The 16,421-nt window shown below is 35.5% G+C and overlaps 2 protein-coding genes and 1 long non-coding RNA gene across 5 annotated transcripts in view; 1 reads left to right on the top strand and 2 right to left on the bottom strand.

Annotated features, from left to right (window-relative positions):
* The window catches only part of LOC117328065 (E3 ubiquitin-protein ligase parkin-like), a 23,779-nt gene extending 19,583 nt beyond the window's left edge, over positions 1 to 4,196 (bottom strand). The window contains exon 1 of one of the 2 annotated variants that reach the window (XM_033885404.1): positions 4,089 to 4,196. The gene's annotated coding sequence lies outside the window, so the exon portion shown is untranslated. The remainder of the gene's footprint in view (positions 1 to 4,088) is intronic. The other variant, XM_033885403.1, reaches the window with a different exon arrangement.
* On the top strand, positions 4,189 to 16,421 carry LOC117328066 (iron-sulfur cluster assembly scaffold protein IscU-like). The gene is made up of 5 exons (XM_033885405.1): positions 4,189 to 4,470; positions 7,395 to 7,508; positions 8,180 to 8,290; positions 10,625 to 10,703; positions 15,682 to 16,421. Exons 1-5 carry the CDS (start codon positions 4,384 to 4,386, stop codon positions 15,750 to 15,752), a joined length of 462 nt encoding a protein of 153 aa, XP_033741296.1. The 5' UTR covers positions 4,189 to 4,383; the 3' UTR covers positions 15,753 to 16,421.
* LOC117328067 lies at positions 13,590 to 14,623 on the bottom strand. Of its 2 annotated transcripts, none has more exons than XR_004532791.1 (3): positions 14,600 to 14,623; positions 13,984 to 14,145; positions 13,590 to 13,692 (listed from the first exon to the last, which is right to left on the bottom strand). It is a non-coding gene; the product is annotated as an uncharacterized LOC117328067 (long non-coding RNA). The 2 variants fall into 2 exon arrangements; XR_004532792.1 differs by lacking the exon at positions 14,600 to 14,623 and adding an exon at positions 14,411 to 14,442.

Below are 16,421 nucleotides of genomic sequence, written 5' to 3'. Positions count from 1 at the left end.
TAAGATGCACCCAGACAAATGCAAACAGATGAGAATAGGCAAGGGAAAAGGAAGAGGACATGATGAACCTGAACCGGACTACCATCTCAACGGGAAATACCTGCAGAAAACCAAACAAGAGAAGGACATAGGAGTAATCATCGACTCCGAGCTTTCGTTTGACGAACATATATCTGAAAAAGTTAAGAAAGCGAACTCTATGTTTGCAATCATCAGAAGGACTTTCCAGTTTATGGACACCAGGTCTTTTATCCCATTATATAAATGTCTGGTAAGATCCCAACTGGACTACGCTAGTCCTGTGTGGGCACCTCACTTACAAAAACACATTGACAAGATAGAAGGGGTTCAAAGAAGAGCAACCAAGTGTCTCCCGGGAATGAAGGAATTGACCTACAGCGAGAGGCTGGAAAAACTCAAACTACCAACTTTGGCATTCAGAAGAATTAGAGGAGATATGATAGAACTGTACAAAATAATAAGCGAAATATATGATAAAGAATGTTTTAATGGTATCATTTTATGGAAGGATGCTGCTGAACGCAACAGTAGCAGAGGACATACCAAAAAAATATTCCCTAGACTATCCACAAATACGCTAAGAAAAAACTGCTTTTCAAACAGAACAGTGTCAATCTGGAATGAATTGCCAGAACAGGTTATATCAGCATTAAATGTAAACTCCTTCAAAAACAAGCTAGACGATCACTGGAAAAACCAAGAACTTTTCTTTAATTACAAAGCATCAGTTAAATCATAAACAATGTACAGTAGACTGGACAGAAGTACTATATCAATCTCATGTATTATTTTGAGTCTGGTATAGAGGACTTTAAAAGTCCTGAACCAGAAATAAACTTATCTTATCTTATCTTATCTTATTGCCAAATTGAGTTCAGAAGGACCTGTGTTTGGATATTATTGTTACATATGACTGACAGGTAATTATAGCTGCACACATTGTGAGCATGTGTACACACATTAAATCAATGAACCATGGCTGGTCCTTTGTGGTCTTTCTACATGCATATTTCTGAAGTTATGATAAATAAAACCCACTTCTGTAACAACAATAAGGTGTTGGATACACAGAGGTATCGTACCACATGAAGACGCAACGTCAACAATACCAGAAACCCCAGACACAGATCATGATAAACTGGAACTAGATCCTGAGTTACGTCTCATGCGGAGGAAATTTATAGATATGGACAAAGAGTTAGCACCAAGTGAAGTTGTTAAAAAGGAGATGCACATATCGGTACATTGTGAAATCTGTAAGCACAAACACAACGTTTGATGATAAAGACGATGCTAGTGATAAAAAAATTAACATAGCCACGTCTCCTTCTATATGAGAGGCAAATATGGCGTTCTTGTCAGATTTCTAGAACACAAGCATTCTACAACTGAATTCGTATGGGGCGCCGTTTTACTATTTATTCCCATTTGGTGATATCACCTATTCAAATAGGTGATATCACCTATTCAAATGAGTGATATCACCCATTCGAATAGATGATATCACCAATTGGAATAGGTGATATCACTTAATGAAATGAATAGGTGATATCACCCATTCGAATAGGTGATATCACCAATTCGAATAGGTGATATCACTTAATGAAACGAATAGGTGATATCACTCATTCGAATAGGTGATATAACTCATTCAAATAGGTGATATCACCAATTGGAATAGGTATCACCAGGGGCGTAGCTTGCTATATAAAAAAAAGCCCGGGCTTGCACATAAAAAATCCTAGTATAAGTTATTAATAAGCCATGGTCTTGTAAAGTTAATATATCTAATATGTATTGTCGACCCGTCAAGGTCTTGAATGTAGAATCACAAAAAAATCTAAACGTAGATTAATTAAAATTAATGATAATGAAATACGCAGATAGCCATGCTGTTTTTCGAAGTCCGGAAATGGAAACCTGAAGTCGTATCCGTTAATTATCATAAATCTAGGGGTTTCCGGTGTTTAGTTGTTTGGTGCGTAAATATGAAGAAAGCACAATCAACGATATATATCTAGATAGCTTCTTCAAACCTAAACCGAAAGACACGCAAAGTCAAAGCCCGACAGAAGAAATTGTCGAAAATGTTAAATCGACATCTAAAAGTGACACCTCTTAAATTATAATGACACTCACACCTTATTTAGAAGTATGGTCCCAAAATCCCAACCCAGAGGAAATGTACAATCTACGATATAGAGAAATATGGATTCCCATCAAGGTAGGCTTCATGAAGACAACGATTCGTACACTGTATTTTTCTATCTTTTTATGCCCAATTATATGAGGTGCCGTTTTTATATTTATTCATTATTTTCACATAGGCTATGCTATGCATGATTCGAATTTTACATGTGTGAAAAATGTGAAACCCTATTTTTGCTGTATGTATTCAAAAATTCGATTTTTACATATGCATAATTCGAATTTCGCATACACACAAAACGATTTTTTATATGTAAAAATAAATATTTTTGGATATCATATGTTGAAATAATTTTACTTAAATTCGACCTTTGGATATCTATCTTAGGCGTATAAAGACATATCTTAGGTCGACGACACGTCAAGACCGTCTTTCGTCCCTGGCAATGATCCATGTCCATAGAGACATGCCAATTGATGTGACTAGAGTAATGGAAGTGTTCATTGCCCAAAAGAAGAGAAAACTGGCCTTCTTAAGAACGATTTAATAAATAAAGCGTCTCAAAACATTTTGCGATAATTACATATTCTTTAAAATCACTTTCCGTAGCGTAATGGGTCCCGTCCGATCTATCCTCAAATCCTATAAGAGTTACCCAAGTTACATGTAGGTCATGATCACGGGTCAGCGTGAGATTTTGATACTTGTAAATGGAATAGAAACGGATCAAACATCAACGCATAATTATTAAGTTTTCATACAGGTAGAAAACGGACCTATTATTTTGATTTTAATAACACAAGTTTAGTACTATCAAGCATTACCGAAAATCATTTCCAGGGGCTGATCAATTCCTTAAAACCATTTTCATGATATCATCTATTCGAATAAGTGATATCACCTATTCATTTCATTAAGTGATATCACCCATTCGAATAGGTGATATCACTCATTCGAATAGGTGATATCACTTAATGAAACGAATAGGTGATATCACCAATTCGAATATCACTTAATGAAACGAATAGGTGATATCACTCATTCGAATAGGTGATATCACTTAAGAATTTTATAAGTGATATCACCTATTTGAATGGGTGATATCACCTATTCGAATAGGTGATATCACCTATTCGAATAGGTGATATCACTAAAGAATATTTTTAAGTGATATCACCTATTCCAATTGGTGATATCACCTATTCGAATGAGTTATATCACCTATTCGAATGAGTGATATCACCTATTCGTTTCATTAAGTGATACCACCTATTCGAATGGGTGATATCACCCATTCGAATAGGTGATGTCACTTATTTGAAAAACGAATTGGTGATATCACCTATTCGAATAGGTGATATCACCAAATGGGAATAAATAGTAAAACGGCACCCCATAAATTCGCGGATCAGACATTCAGAAATGTTAATTCTTCAATATTTTGTTTTGTCAGTTGGTCAGTCCAAGCACAGGGGCATGTCTAGTTTTATATTTAAAATATCCATTTCATATATTGACAATATGTATTTCTGACTATTTTTTTTTTAAACATAAAACTAGACATGCCCCTGTGGTCCAAGGCAAAACAAATGACAATTGATTCATTTTTCGGCGCCGGGAGTTATAAAGGTTAACCTATCATAAACATAACCACAACCATCTTGCATAGACCAATATTTAAAACTACATGTATAGTATATTGCAGTATTCTGTTCTTTGAGTCTCTGGTCTCTACTTTCTTTTTCGTATTATTTTACACAGTGCGTACGCAAGATTGCATGCTAACAATAAATGACTAGTTTAAAGGCCTATCTAAAAGGAACCGCGGGTTATTGATACCACATTTCTAAGTTTCAAATAAGTTGAAGCTGAGAATGTGTCACCGTATGCACCAAGCGAAAATTAGCTGTCATCTCACCTTAGCCAGATGACCCTTTCGGTAATCCGGAAGTTTCACAATGAATTCTCCCTTGAAAAACTACGCAATAAATGTAGATGCTCTAAAATAAAAATAAAAAAGATATTTGTCATTGCAACCAAAAAAACTTACGATTGAAAAATTATTCTCCTGAATTAGTAGATACAGTGTGTATAGTAATACCTAGTTTAGCTCACTTGTATCTGCTAATGTATGTACTTAAATTTGCTGCAAATATTAAAATAGGCCTAAACCGGAAGTAAGTAATTCGGCGAGGGGAATAAAAACATGTGAAATGGCTCTTTTACGTTCTACGTCCCGGGCACTGAAACCTTTCTTCGACAGCAAGCTTGCATCACCTGTGGCTCTTTATCACAAAAATGTAAGTATATAAATATTTCATCAATAACGGAAACACATCAAAGTTACAACCGTTTTGTAAGATAATGTTTATGTAATTTCAGGATTTCATACTGACCTTGTCATTGTAATATGATAAAAAAAAATGACCACATAACTAACTCAAGCAAGATCGAGCGCAATTCATTTTACTATATTAATGCTTCCGTGAGGCATAGCAAACAACATTAAAATAACATTTGTACAATTTACAAATGTGCAGATAGCTTGAATGGTCCAATGGCGGTAACTCGGTTTTAGTAAGATCATATATGCCCCTATTTCCATTTCCATTGAATTATGGCTATGAAATTGATCATTACATATACATATATATATATTTAAAGTGTCTTAACTTGTAATGGTGATGATAGTTTATTCAATTTTATTGTTTAATGTTTATGAAATTTATAAACAAAATATTAAATTATATTCCTGCTCATTTCGATTAAAGTTATTCATTGGTTTCGGTAGATGCACTATTTTCCTACTCCATGGTGGTCCCCAAACTTGATAGATGAAATTCTCTGTTCCTTCCTTTTTGCATTTTGTTATATCATTATATACATGTATATCTATATATATAGTGGAAAAATTTGATGATCCTTGAGCTTTCTAATATTTTTTAGTATTATTTTCTTTGATATCGGAGAATTGAAACATACTAGAACCGGCCAAGTTTTGTCTGCGATCTCCTTTGCTTCTGGTCTCTGTCCCTGTCTGATTTTCAGATTTTCATATGGTTTATTGAAAACCACACCTCTTTTGCTTACTGTAAACACTTGCAACTTTTGTTTAGACATGGTAATACCTGAAGAAATGATTTAGCAAAATCCATTGGACAACAATTAGCATGCAAGCTAATACTCTGAACAATATCAGTTACAAAAGACTTTGTCAGCAAAATTTGAAATCTCAAAGAACGAGTTTTGACCACAGATGCAACAATAGAACATGATAGGAAATTTTCATACAATATAAAATATAAGACCTCAACATCACCACCAACGGTCCATGTAAGCTGCTGAGAATCCATACAAGGCACCAATTAAGTCCTAAAAGAATTATCGGCTGACCTAGCTTCAATATCAATCTTCATCTTTAAACTTTCATACACGAGAGGAGAAGTTTGATTCCAATAATGTGGTGTCCTACAAATGTGTCTGATATATATATATATTCAACAAGGAGAAAAAACTTTGATGCAATTAATTAGTGACCTGTCTTATCAGTCATTAATCTGTTAACATGTAAGCTGCTGGAGTAGGCATGAGGTCACCAGCTATTATGGTGCATATGCATGACCTCAATATTCTCTACCCATTGCCCGTAGAATTTGCCACATGGTTTTCACAAAGGGACTCGTTTAAAACCCAAGAACTGGACTGGAATGCCCTATCCCCTGGCATGACTGATCACACTGTAAGCCTTGAATAGCTTGACTTCAAAAAGAAATAGTATCTTCTTGTTTTACATGGACACCAACTGTACAAATTGACTTTCAACCTTTTATGAGCTCACCCAATTCACAATGTGGCAACAAATTCACCAGGATGATGGTAGTCACTCAACAGTAGAAGTAGAGGAAGAAATACTGTCTACAAAGGCATTAACAAAAATGGAAATATGTCGATATATGATTTAGATATTTATTCCTATGTTTAGAAATATTGTTTTATGCATTTAACAGTAAAACAAACTGTTGTGTTGTTCATTTGATAACTTTTCAGGGTTGGAGTATATTTCGGTGCCTGTAACTATCGATTTTAATATTGAAACAACACTACTACTCACAGTACTCCATTATAAGCACCTGACAGGGGGTAAAAACAGGAGACCCCCACCCATTGTGGAGGTACTAAGATCTAAATTCCTGATTATTGGTATCCCTGTTGGAATATTAGACATATATCACATTGACTTTGTAGTGAAAGGTGACATTTTATGATTTAAACTAAAGCATGCTATGTGACACACTATGGCATGTGACAAGCGTATATGTTACACACCCTGTGGTTCTCCTGTTTATATCTATAACCAGACGTAGAACTTTCATCAGTAAAAAAAAAATTTACTACGGTTGTCCAACATAGCACCCGCATCAATATCATATGATCTTTGTTGGTTCTATGTAAGTTTAATCTTTCTCTTTTTCCCTCAAAATCATCTGTTCTGATAACAAAATATGACAGATCTTTTGTTCTGATGGTTATTAGCAAAATTGTGAGTAAATGTAGGTACAGACAATTATCAGCACAACCACCATGTAAATAAGGACATTGTTTGCGAAAATACATACCACCGCATGCATTCATTTAAGCATTGAACGGCTTTCAGTTGGCATTCATAATCAATATGAATGCCAACTGGACAGAGGCAAATTCCATGAAGCGCACTAGCGCTTCATGTTGAATTTGCCTCTGTCCAGTTGGCATTCATATTGACTATGAATGCCAACTGAAAGCCGTTCAATTCTTATATTTACCATCTGCGATTTTTTATTTGTCATGCGATTTTTGTTTTGAAATTTTCAAATTCAAATTTCCCGCGCTTACCAGTAGCATAGATCACTTCCTGTTGGCAGTTCATAGGCTGGTGAACTCGCAACTGAATTGGTAGGGTTATATAGTGGCAGTGCCATACAATGGTAAATATACAAAATTGGTTCCTCTTCGCCAAGGGATGCTAAGGCCAAACTTGGAAAAATCTGATTCCTTCAAAATTGGAAGTATTTTGAAGAATTCACTAAATGTCTGCAACTGGGTCTCAGGTCCCAGGTTGGATCCTGCAGATAAGATTTGGACAAAATCCTGACTTTAACAGCTGGTAATTACGGAAGACTTTAGCATGATGTATGACCAAAGATATTGAATGTTTGATTATGTTTTATGTTTTTTGTACATTCAGGTGATTGACCACTATGAAAACCCCAGAAATGTGGGCTCTCTAGACAAAAAAGATGCTAATGTGGGTACAGGTCTGGTTGGAGCTCCTGCTTGTGGGGATGTTATGAAGCTTCAGGTAAGTAGTTGGTACTGCTAATAAAAAATCTACACTTTGACTAACTCAGATGTTCCCCATTTTCTTCATTGTTAATGATGATTATATAAAATAATACACAACTAAACACCAATTTTCTACAATAAGACTATACATGTATGTCGTAAAGCATGGTACACTTTGTATCCAAGCCAGTACCTTAAGCAGTATCAGTACCCCATATATGGATATATATATATATACCAGGGCAGTACACAGGCCACTGTCTGTAGGCCTCAATAGAGAGTAAGTCATACAGATATTGACGAGACATTTCTGGGACATGAAACTCTGGGGAATATGTCTGCGCCTTTGATAATCGGGAAACTTCAGTTATGTATGAAAAGTGTCTTATACATGTATATCATAAAGCTCCTTAGAATGTCTCATTCTGTTCAAATACAGTTCTATATCAACTCTCTCTATATATATAGCTAGTTGAAATAAATGATATAGTGATGGATCTATGCTACATTAACCTTTTGTTAAGGAGACATGGTATGATACGAACAGATTCTTTCTGTGTTCACATGCATGTGTCTCTGATACATTATTTGTATAGAAACATGATATTTTACTTCCGTTTTTCCCACTTTTATTTAGTAATGTGTGTTTGTTTGTTCACAAAGGTGTACACTTATATTTATTTACAGATAAAGGTGGATGATGATGGGAAAATTGTGGATGCTAAATTCAAGACATTTGGATGTGGGTCGGCTATTGCTTCGAGCTCCTTAGCAACAGAATGGATTAAAGGAAAATCGGTAAACATACTTGAGAATTTTTTTTCATTTGAGTTAATATTTGTTGAAGGTGGCAGTGTACATACCAGTAATATGTCTGCAAATTTCTCTGATTGTGATAAAATGTATATAAAGCTGGTAAGACCTTAATTTGTAAATATATAAAATAGATGTACTGTCTGTAAGTATATAAAATAGATGTATTGTCGTCTGTAATAAGGATATTCCATTAATTACTTAATTTGTGAATATATAAAATAGATGTACTGTCGTCTGTAATAATGATATTCCATTAATTACTTAATTTGTAAATATATAAAATAGATGTACTGTCGTCTGTAATAATGATATTCCATTAATTATTGGTTGTCTTGCACACGTGTGCAGTAAGTAAACTATTTACAGTAAACCTCCGGTTAGTTCGAACAAAATTAAATAAATATTGACGAACCTGTTCGAATTATTCGAAATTATGCTTCAGAAAATAAGCATGAGTTCGAACTATTCGAGTCAATATCGGCGGAAATCTCGGCAGAGTAAAATCATTAGACACAAACACATCCATCGTAAATCTGATACTTAACAACGGCGGCCTGAACAATGGCACATTTATAAGTAAGTAAAATGATAGTATTTTATTTAATAGTATTTATTTAATTCAATGTTAATTGATCGTTAAAGGTTCTTCATTTCGCGATAATTATGATCATGATGGTTACTGCGCGAAGCCGCTCGGTTAATGCGTAGCTACAGTAGGCCCCAAAACAGTACAGTACACGTTTCATTTGTGACACAAAAGTTAAACATTTGTACAGTATAATCTTTGCATTGTTATATTTTTTATCTGAATCAGAAACTATTGCTATATTATTGTAATAAATGGTTTCTTTAATACATCAAAAGCAGTCTACATAACCTGTTGCGTTTTACGAAAGCACTACTGTAAAATAGGCGATATATGTTGGTAAAATTAGGTCAGAACATCAACATGTCTGCTTTTAAATATGCCCAGTCGTATTATCTACCAAACATAGTTGATACTAGTACCTGCAAAATTATCCATCACTAATTGGGACACCTGTGGATTGTTTTGACTGGATATGAATGCTTTTCACGTCACTCGATCAGCATGATCGGGCAGCCGATCCTTTCAACTTTACCGCAAGCGACAACTCGCGTGGCCTGCTTATCTAGCGTGAGGTCGCAGGTTTTCAGGTAATACCTTGATTGGCAATACTTAAGAGATGTCCAGTCACAATTAAATAATCATAATGCTAAGTTAACACTAGTTATATGTGAAAATACACGGACGATTTCTTGATTGCCATACAGCGCGAATACAAATATCTCATGTTATTTATACATTGTCGAGGCCTAAATTTGCAATCAGCTGTCTCGTGCGTGGTGTATTTTGCAATGTAAAAAAACTGAATTATCGATAAAATATGTGGCATATATTTAATCACAGACGCATTCTAATGATCATGCATACATTCTGATACCCTAAACGTGATTGCTGATCACATTTTTCTGGGGCCGAGTTGTTGCAAGCTTTCAATGGAGTTTGCCGGAAAAAAATCTTACTTTACGTTCTTCATTTGACAAGTTCGAACTATCCGAAATGGTGTCAGTTATAAACAGCCAGAGTTCGAACTATTACTAGCTAAAAAAAATATTGTTTTTCTAGAAAAAAATGTGTGTTCGAACTATCCGCGTGTTCGAATTAATCGGAGGTTTACCGTATATTAAATTTTGTTATTACTAAAGCTTCTATATTCCAATTCTTAGCTGGCCCACTCCTAATTATGCCAGACTAATTGCCTTTACATGTACACCTGCTGTGTATACATTAGCAAGCCACAGTCCTTGTGATCTTACTGATAAAGACCCCAGACATGATTGACAATAGTAGGCATGGTTGGCATGCAATCTGGTACATTAGTAATAGCTTGACATGATATGGAGGGAGCCATTTTTGCAAAAAGTGATATTTTGGCTTGCATCGTGCGAGAGAGGTCTTTGGGGGAAAAGTTTGAATACCACAGAGGACGTTAGATGTGGCAACCTGTTAGTTAATTGTCGGCAGGTATTTTTGCCATCTGTTCTCATTGGTGCTTGAAAACAATTACATAAGTAATTGACAGTGTACATTGTTATTTTTAATGCAAAACCCTTGTATCAGATTTGTCAGTTTTATGTTTAAAGTATAACTTGCTATTGGAGTAAAATTTGAAGTTTTATGTTTAAAGTATAACTTGCTATTTGAGTAAAATTTGAAGTTTTCTGTTTAAAGTATAACTTGCTATTGGAGTAAAATTTGAAGCACTTTTCAGTTGTTGATACTTTTTGTTACAGGTGGATGATGCTGTCAAGATAAAGAATACAGATATTGCTAAAGAGCTCTGCCTTCCCCCAGTCAAGTTACATTGTTCAAGTTAGTGATTTAATTTCTAAGTATTAGAGTGTAGAATATTGAATTGTTACATATACAGTGGACCCTCGATAATCCGAACACCTTCATTCCCAGTCCAAACCGTCCGGATTATGAGTTTTCCGGACTGCCAAATTTCGTCTACCAGGTCAAAAAAATTGTTGTGTAAGAGTTATCTCCCTTGATTATACACAATCCGGGACGTTTCATAAACACGTCTAATTGTCAGACTTTTAAACAATAAATATACTTATGTTTCTGAAATGATTCTTGTTTTGTAGAAAGTAAAACATAAACTATGTTTTTAAAAGAACATGTAAAGTGAAAGTTGTTTTATTTATAGCGGGCATATGTGACCTACAAACAACACACATGTGTCACGTCCCGTAGGTTCACAAACAAGTAGAAATTACAAACGTTAAATACCTTGAATAAAAGACCCGGATTTTACAACTTACCACCAGTCCATGTTTTTTTATGATTTTTACGTACCAGAAACCTCAAGCTATCTATTTAAAAGTACGCGACACCAGCGAGAACTACCAAAGATGTCTGATAAGTATTAAACCCGTATTAACTTAACAATGTGACGCTTAATTAAGTATCAGCCGACTATTAACTAATTTGTGTGTAATAACCCCAGTTCTTGTGATCTCGTAAATGTGTCTGTAATTAATAACATGCATCTTTCAATGAGTCGTCGTTTCACGTAACGGTGTTAAGCCGATATCCGTGTTTACCCAATACAAGTGTTAATGATGTTAATTACTGATCATAAATTTATTACATGTATTTGAGATTGATTAATTATCGTATCACGTACATGTACTGTATGTTTGTGCGTAAATTCTTGCTAACTACGAAATAGCAATATGTGTTCCTATAAAAGTTGCCGTCTGTAAAATAACTATAATAGATATTGTACGTCAAGTTGATAAAAGCAAGACCAGGCTATACTATAAAATCCTTTAATACTGTAACATTTAAAAAGGTCATAGAGAAAAAGTAATGTACCGTTATAAAAACAAATAACGGTGAACACCCGGGGCTATGACCTGGAAGCGGAAGCTATGACTATGCACAGTGTCAAGCGATAGTCTGTACAGATGTCGACACGGGTGACTTGCCCCAACATTTTTTTCTCCTCGTGGTGTAAAAATCGTCCGGATTATTGCGGGAAATTTACTAATGAAAAGTATGTTCCGTTCCCAAAATGGGCTTCCGGAATCGGAATCCGAATTTCCGGACTGGTGAGTACAAATAACGTTACGGAAATCCGTTCCCGTGCATTTCCGTCCGGACTGTGAGTTTTCCGGACTATCGGCGTCCGGATTATCGCGGGTCCACTGTATACAATTATCATGAAATGGATGTAATATTTTCCTGATAGCAATGGTTTAACCTCCAAAGGAAAAATAAATGATTTTATCATCTCACAGAACACATTTACACTATATACCTCACTGAAAACATATACACTGTATACCTCACTGAAAACATCTACACTGTATCCCACACTAAAACATCTACACTGTATACCTAACTGAAAACATCAACACTGTATACCTCACTGAAAACATCAACACTGTATCCCTCACTGAACACATCTACACTGTATACCTCACTGAAAACATCAACACTGTATACCTCACTGAAAACATCTACACTGTATACCTCACTGAAAACATCAACACTGTATACCTTACTGAAAACATCAACACTGTATACCTCACTGAAAACATCAACACTGTATACCTCACTGAAAACATCTACACTGTATCCCTCACTGAAAACATCAACACTGTATACCTCACTGAAAACATCTACACTGTATCCCACACTAAAACATCTACACTGTATACCTCACTAAAAACATCAACACTGTATACCTCACTGACAACATCAACACTGTATCCCTCACTGAAAACATCAACACTGTATACTTCACTGAAAACATCAACACTGTATACCTTACTGAAAACATCAACACTGTATACCTCACTAAAAACATCAACACTGTATACCTCACTGACAACATCAACACTGTATACCTCACTGAAAACATCAACACTGTACACCTCACTGACAACATCTACACTGTATACCTCACTGAAAACATCTACACGGTATACCTCACTGAAAACATCAACACTGTATACCTCACTAAAAACATCAACACTGTATACCTCACTAAAAACATCAACACTGTATACCTCACTGAAAACATCTACACTGTATCCCTCACTAAAAACATCAATACTGCACACCTCACTGAAAACATCTACACTGTACACCTCACTGAAAACATCTACACGGTATACCTCACTGAAAACATCAACACTGTATACCTCACTGAAAACATCAACACTGTATACCTCACTGAAAACATCTACACTGTATACCTCACTGAAAACATCTACACTGTATCCCTCACTGAAAACATCAACACTGTATACCTCACTGAAAACATCAACACTGTATCCCTCACTGAAAACATCAACACTGTATACCTCACTAAAACATCTACACTGTATCCCTCACTGAAAACATCTACACTGTATCCCTCACTGAAAACATCAACTGTACACCTCACTGACAACATCAACACTGTACTACCTCACTAAAAACAACAACACTGTATACCTCACTGACAACATCAACACTGTATCACCTCACTGAAAACATCAACACTGTATCCCTCACTGAAACATCTACTGTATACCTCACTGAAAACATCTACACTGTATACCTCACTGAAAACATCAACACTGTATACCTCACTGACAACATCAACACTGTACACCTCACTGAAAACATCAACACTGTATACCTCACTGAAAACATCAACACTGTATACCTCACTGAAAACATCTACACTGTATCCCTCACTGAAAACATCAACACTGTACACCTCACTGAAAACATCAACACTGTACACCTCACTGAAAACATCAACACTGTATACCTCACTGAAAACATCAACACTGTATCCCTCACTGAAAACATCAACACTGTATCCCTCACTGAAAACATCTATACTGTATACCTCACTGAAAACATCTATACTGTATCCCTCACTGAAAACATCAACACTGTATACCTCACTGAAAACATCAACACTGTATACCTCACTGAAAACATCAACACTGTATACCTCACTGAAAACATCTACACTGTATACCTCACTGAAAACATCTACACTGTATACCTCACTGAAAACATCAACACTGTACACCTCACTGTGACACACTGTATACCTCACTAAAACATCAACACTGTATACCTCACTGAAAACATCTACACTGTATCCCTCACTGAAAACATCAACACTGTATACCTCACTGAAAACATCAACACTGTATCCCTCACTGAAAACATCAACACTGTATACCTCACTAAAAACATCAACACTGTATACCTCACTGAAAACATCTACACTGTATACCTCACTGTGACACACTGTATACCTCACTGACAACATCAACACTGTATACCTCACTAAAAACAACAACACTGTATACCTCACTGACAACATCAACACTGTACACCTCACTGAAAACATCAACACTGTATCCCTCACTGAAAACATCTATACTGTATACCTCACTGAAAACATCTATACTGTATCCCTCACTGAAAACATCAACACTGTATACCTCACTGACAACATCAACACTGTACACCTCACTGAAAACATCAACACTGTATACCTCACTGAAAACATCAACACTGTATCCCTCACTGAAAACATCAACACTGTATCCCTCACTGAAAACATCTATACTGTATACCTCACTGAAAACATCTATACTGTATCCCTCACTGAAAACATCAACACTGTATACCTCACTGAAAACATCAACACTGTATACCTCACTGAAAACATCAACACTGTATACCTCACTGAAAACATCAACACTGTATCCCTCACTGAAAATATCTACACTGTATACCTCACTGTGACACACTGTATACCTCACTGACAACATCAACACTGTATACCTCACTAAAAACAACAACACTGTATACCTCACTGAAAACATCAACACTGTATACCTCACTGAAAACATCAACACTGTACACCTCACTGAAAACATCAACACTGTATCCCTCACTGAAAACATCAACACTGTATACCTCACTGAAAACATCAACACTGTACACCTCACTGTGACACACTGTATACCTCACTGAAAACATCAACACTGTACACCTCACTGAAAACATCAACACTGTATCCCTCACTGAAAACATCAACACTGTATCCCTCACTAAAAACATCAACACTGTATACCTCACTGAAAACATCAACACTGTATACCTCACTGAAAACATCAACACTGTACACCTCACTGTGACACACTGTATACCTCACTGACAACATCAACACTGTACACCTCACTGTGACACACTGTATACCTCACTGACAACATCAACACTGTACACCTCACTGTGACACACTATACCTCACTGAAAACATCAACACTGTATACCTCACTGAAAACATCAACACTGTATACCTCACTGAAAACATCAACACTGTACACCTCACTGTGACACACTGTATACCTCACTGACAACATCAACACTGTACACCTCACTGTGACACACTGTATACCTCACTGAAAACATCAACACTGTACACCTCACTGTGACACACTGTATACCTCACTGAAAACATCAACACTGTATACCTCACTGAAAACATCTACACTGTATACCTCACTGAACACATCTACACTGTATCCCTCACTGAAAACATCAACACTGTATACCTCACTGAAAACATCTACACTGTATCCTACACTGAAAACATCTACACTGTATACCTCACTGAAAACATCTATGGTGTAGACCTGAACCAACCAATTATATAATCTACCGAATGGTGAAGCAGTTTTATCATCATTTATTTTAGTCACTGATCCTGTACATGTGATATTTAGTTTATTACTATTTCATACAAAGTATGTTGTTTCAGTGTTAGCTGAAGATGCTATTAAAGCCGCCCTCAGTAACTACCGACAGAAGAAAGAGAAGATAGAGGCTTAACATCAGCTAAACCAACCCTCAGTAACTACAGACAGAAGAAAGAGAAGATGGAGGCTTATTAACATACACTAAACCAGTGTTAATTGTTGGAAACATCAGTGGCTAATTATGATATTATGTGAAATGAGGACATGTTAGATCTACTCAATAACTATTTTTCTGTATAATCTGTGTTATTTCTAAACCACATGTGTGTTTTGTAGCTGTTGATATGAAAATCTGCAAAAAACAAAAGGTACTGTTATGTTTAGGAGCCTACTGTCTTAATACCTTGGACAATAGAAAAGATTCAATTCATTTGTCTAAACAAGAGTTAAAAATAGAGAAAACTGATCTTGTGTATAAGTTAAACAGTATCAATAAGTAAATGAATTTCTTTGTAGAATTTAAGTCAAACTTTGTAGTATCTAATTAAATTTTGGTACCTGTAGTTTGGAATCAATATCATTTTTTTTTTTTTCATTCAATTATTTGCATTTTAAAGTAAACATTGCTGGGTTTTCTTGGTATTCTTCTGATATGCTGTGATTTTTATTTGTTTCAAACTTAAAACTTCATTTGCTGAAACAGTTATGTGTACACTGAATTTTCTGTCGCAGAATGTGTTGTGATATGTGAAAGAATTCTTTGGTTATTTGAAAAATGCAAATAAAGTAGATATACCTTAAA

The sequence above is a fragment of the Pecten maximus genome, chromosome 5, assembly GCF_902652985.1.
Source record: "Pecten maximus chromosome 5, xPecMax1.1, whole genome shotgun sequence".
Taxonomy (NCBI): Eukaryota; Metazoa; Mollusca; class Bivalvia; order Pectinida; family Pectinidae; genus Pecten; species Pecten maximus.
The sequence above is the reverse complement of the archived record's forward strand: the minus strand, read 5'-3'. Positions and strand labels throughout refer to the sequence as shown.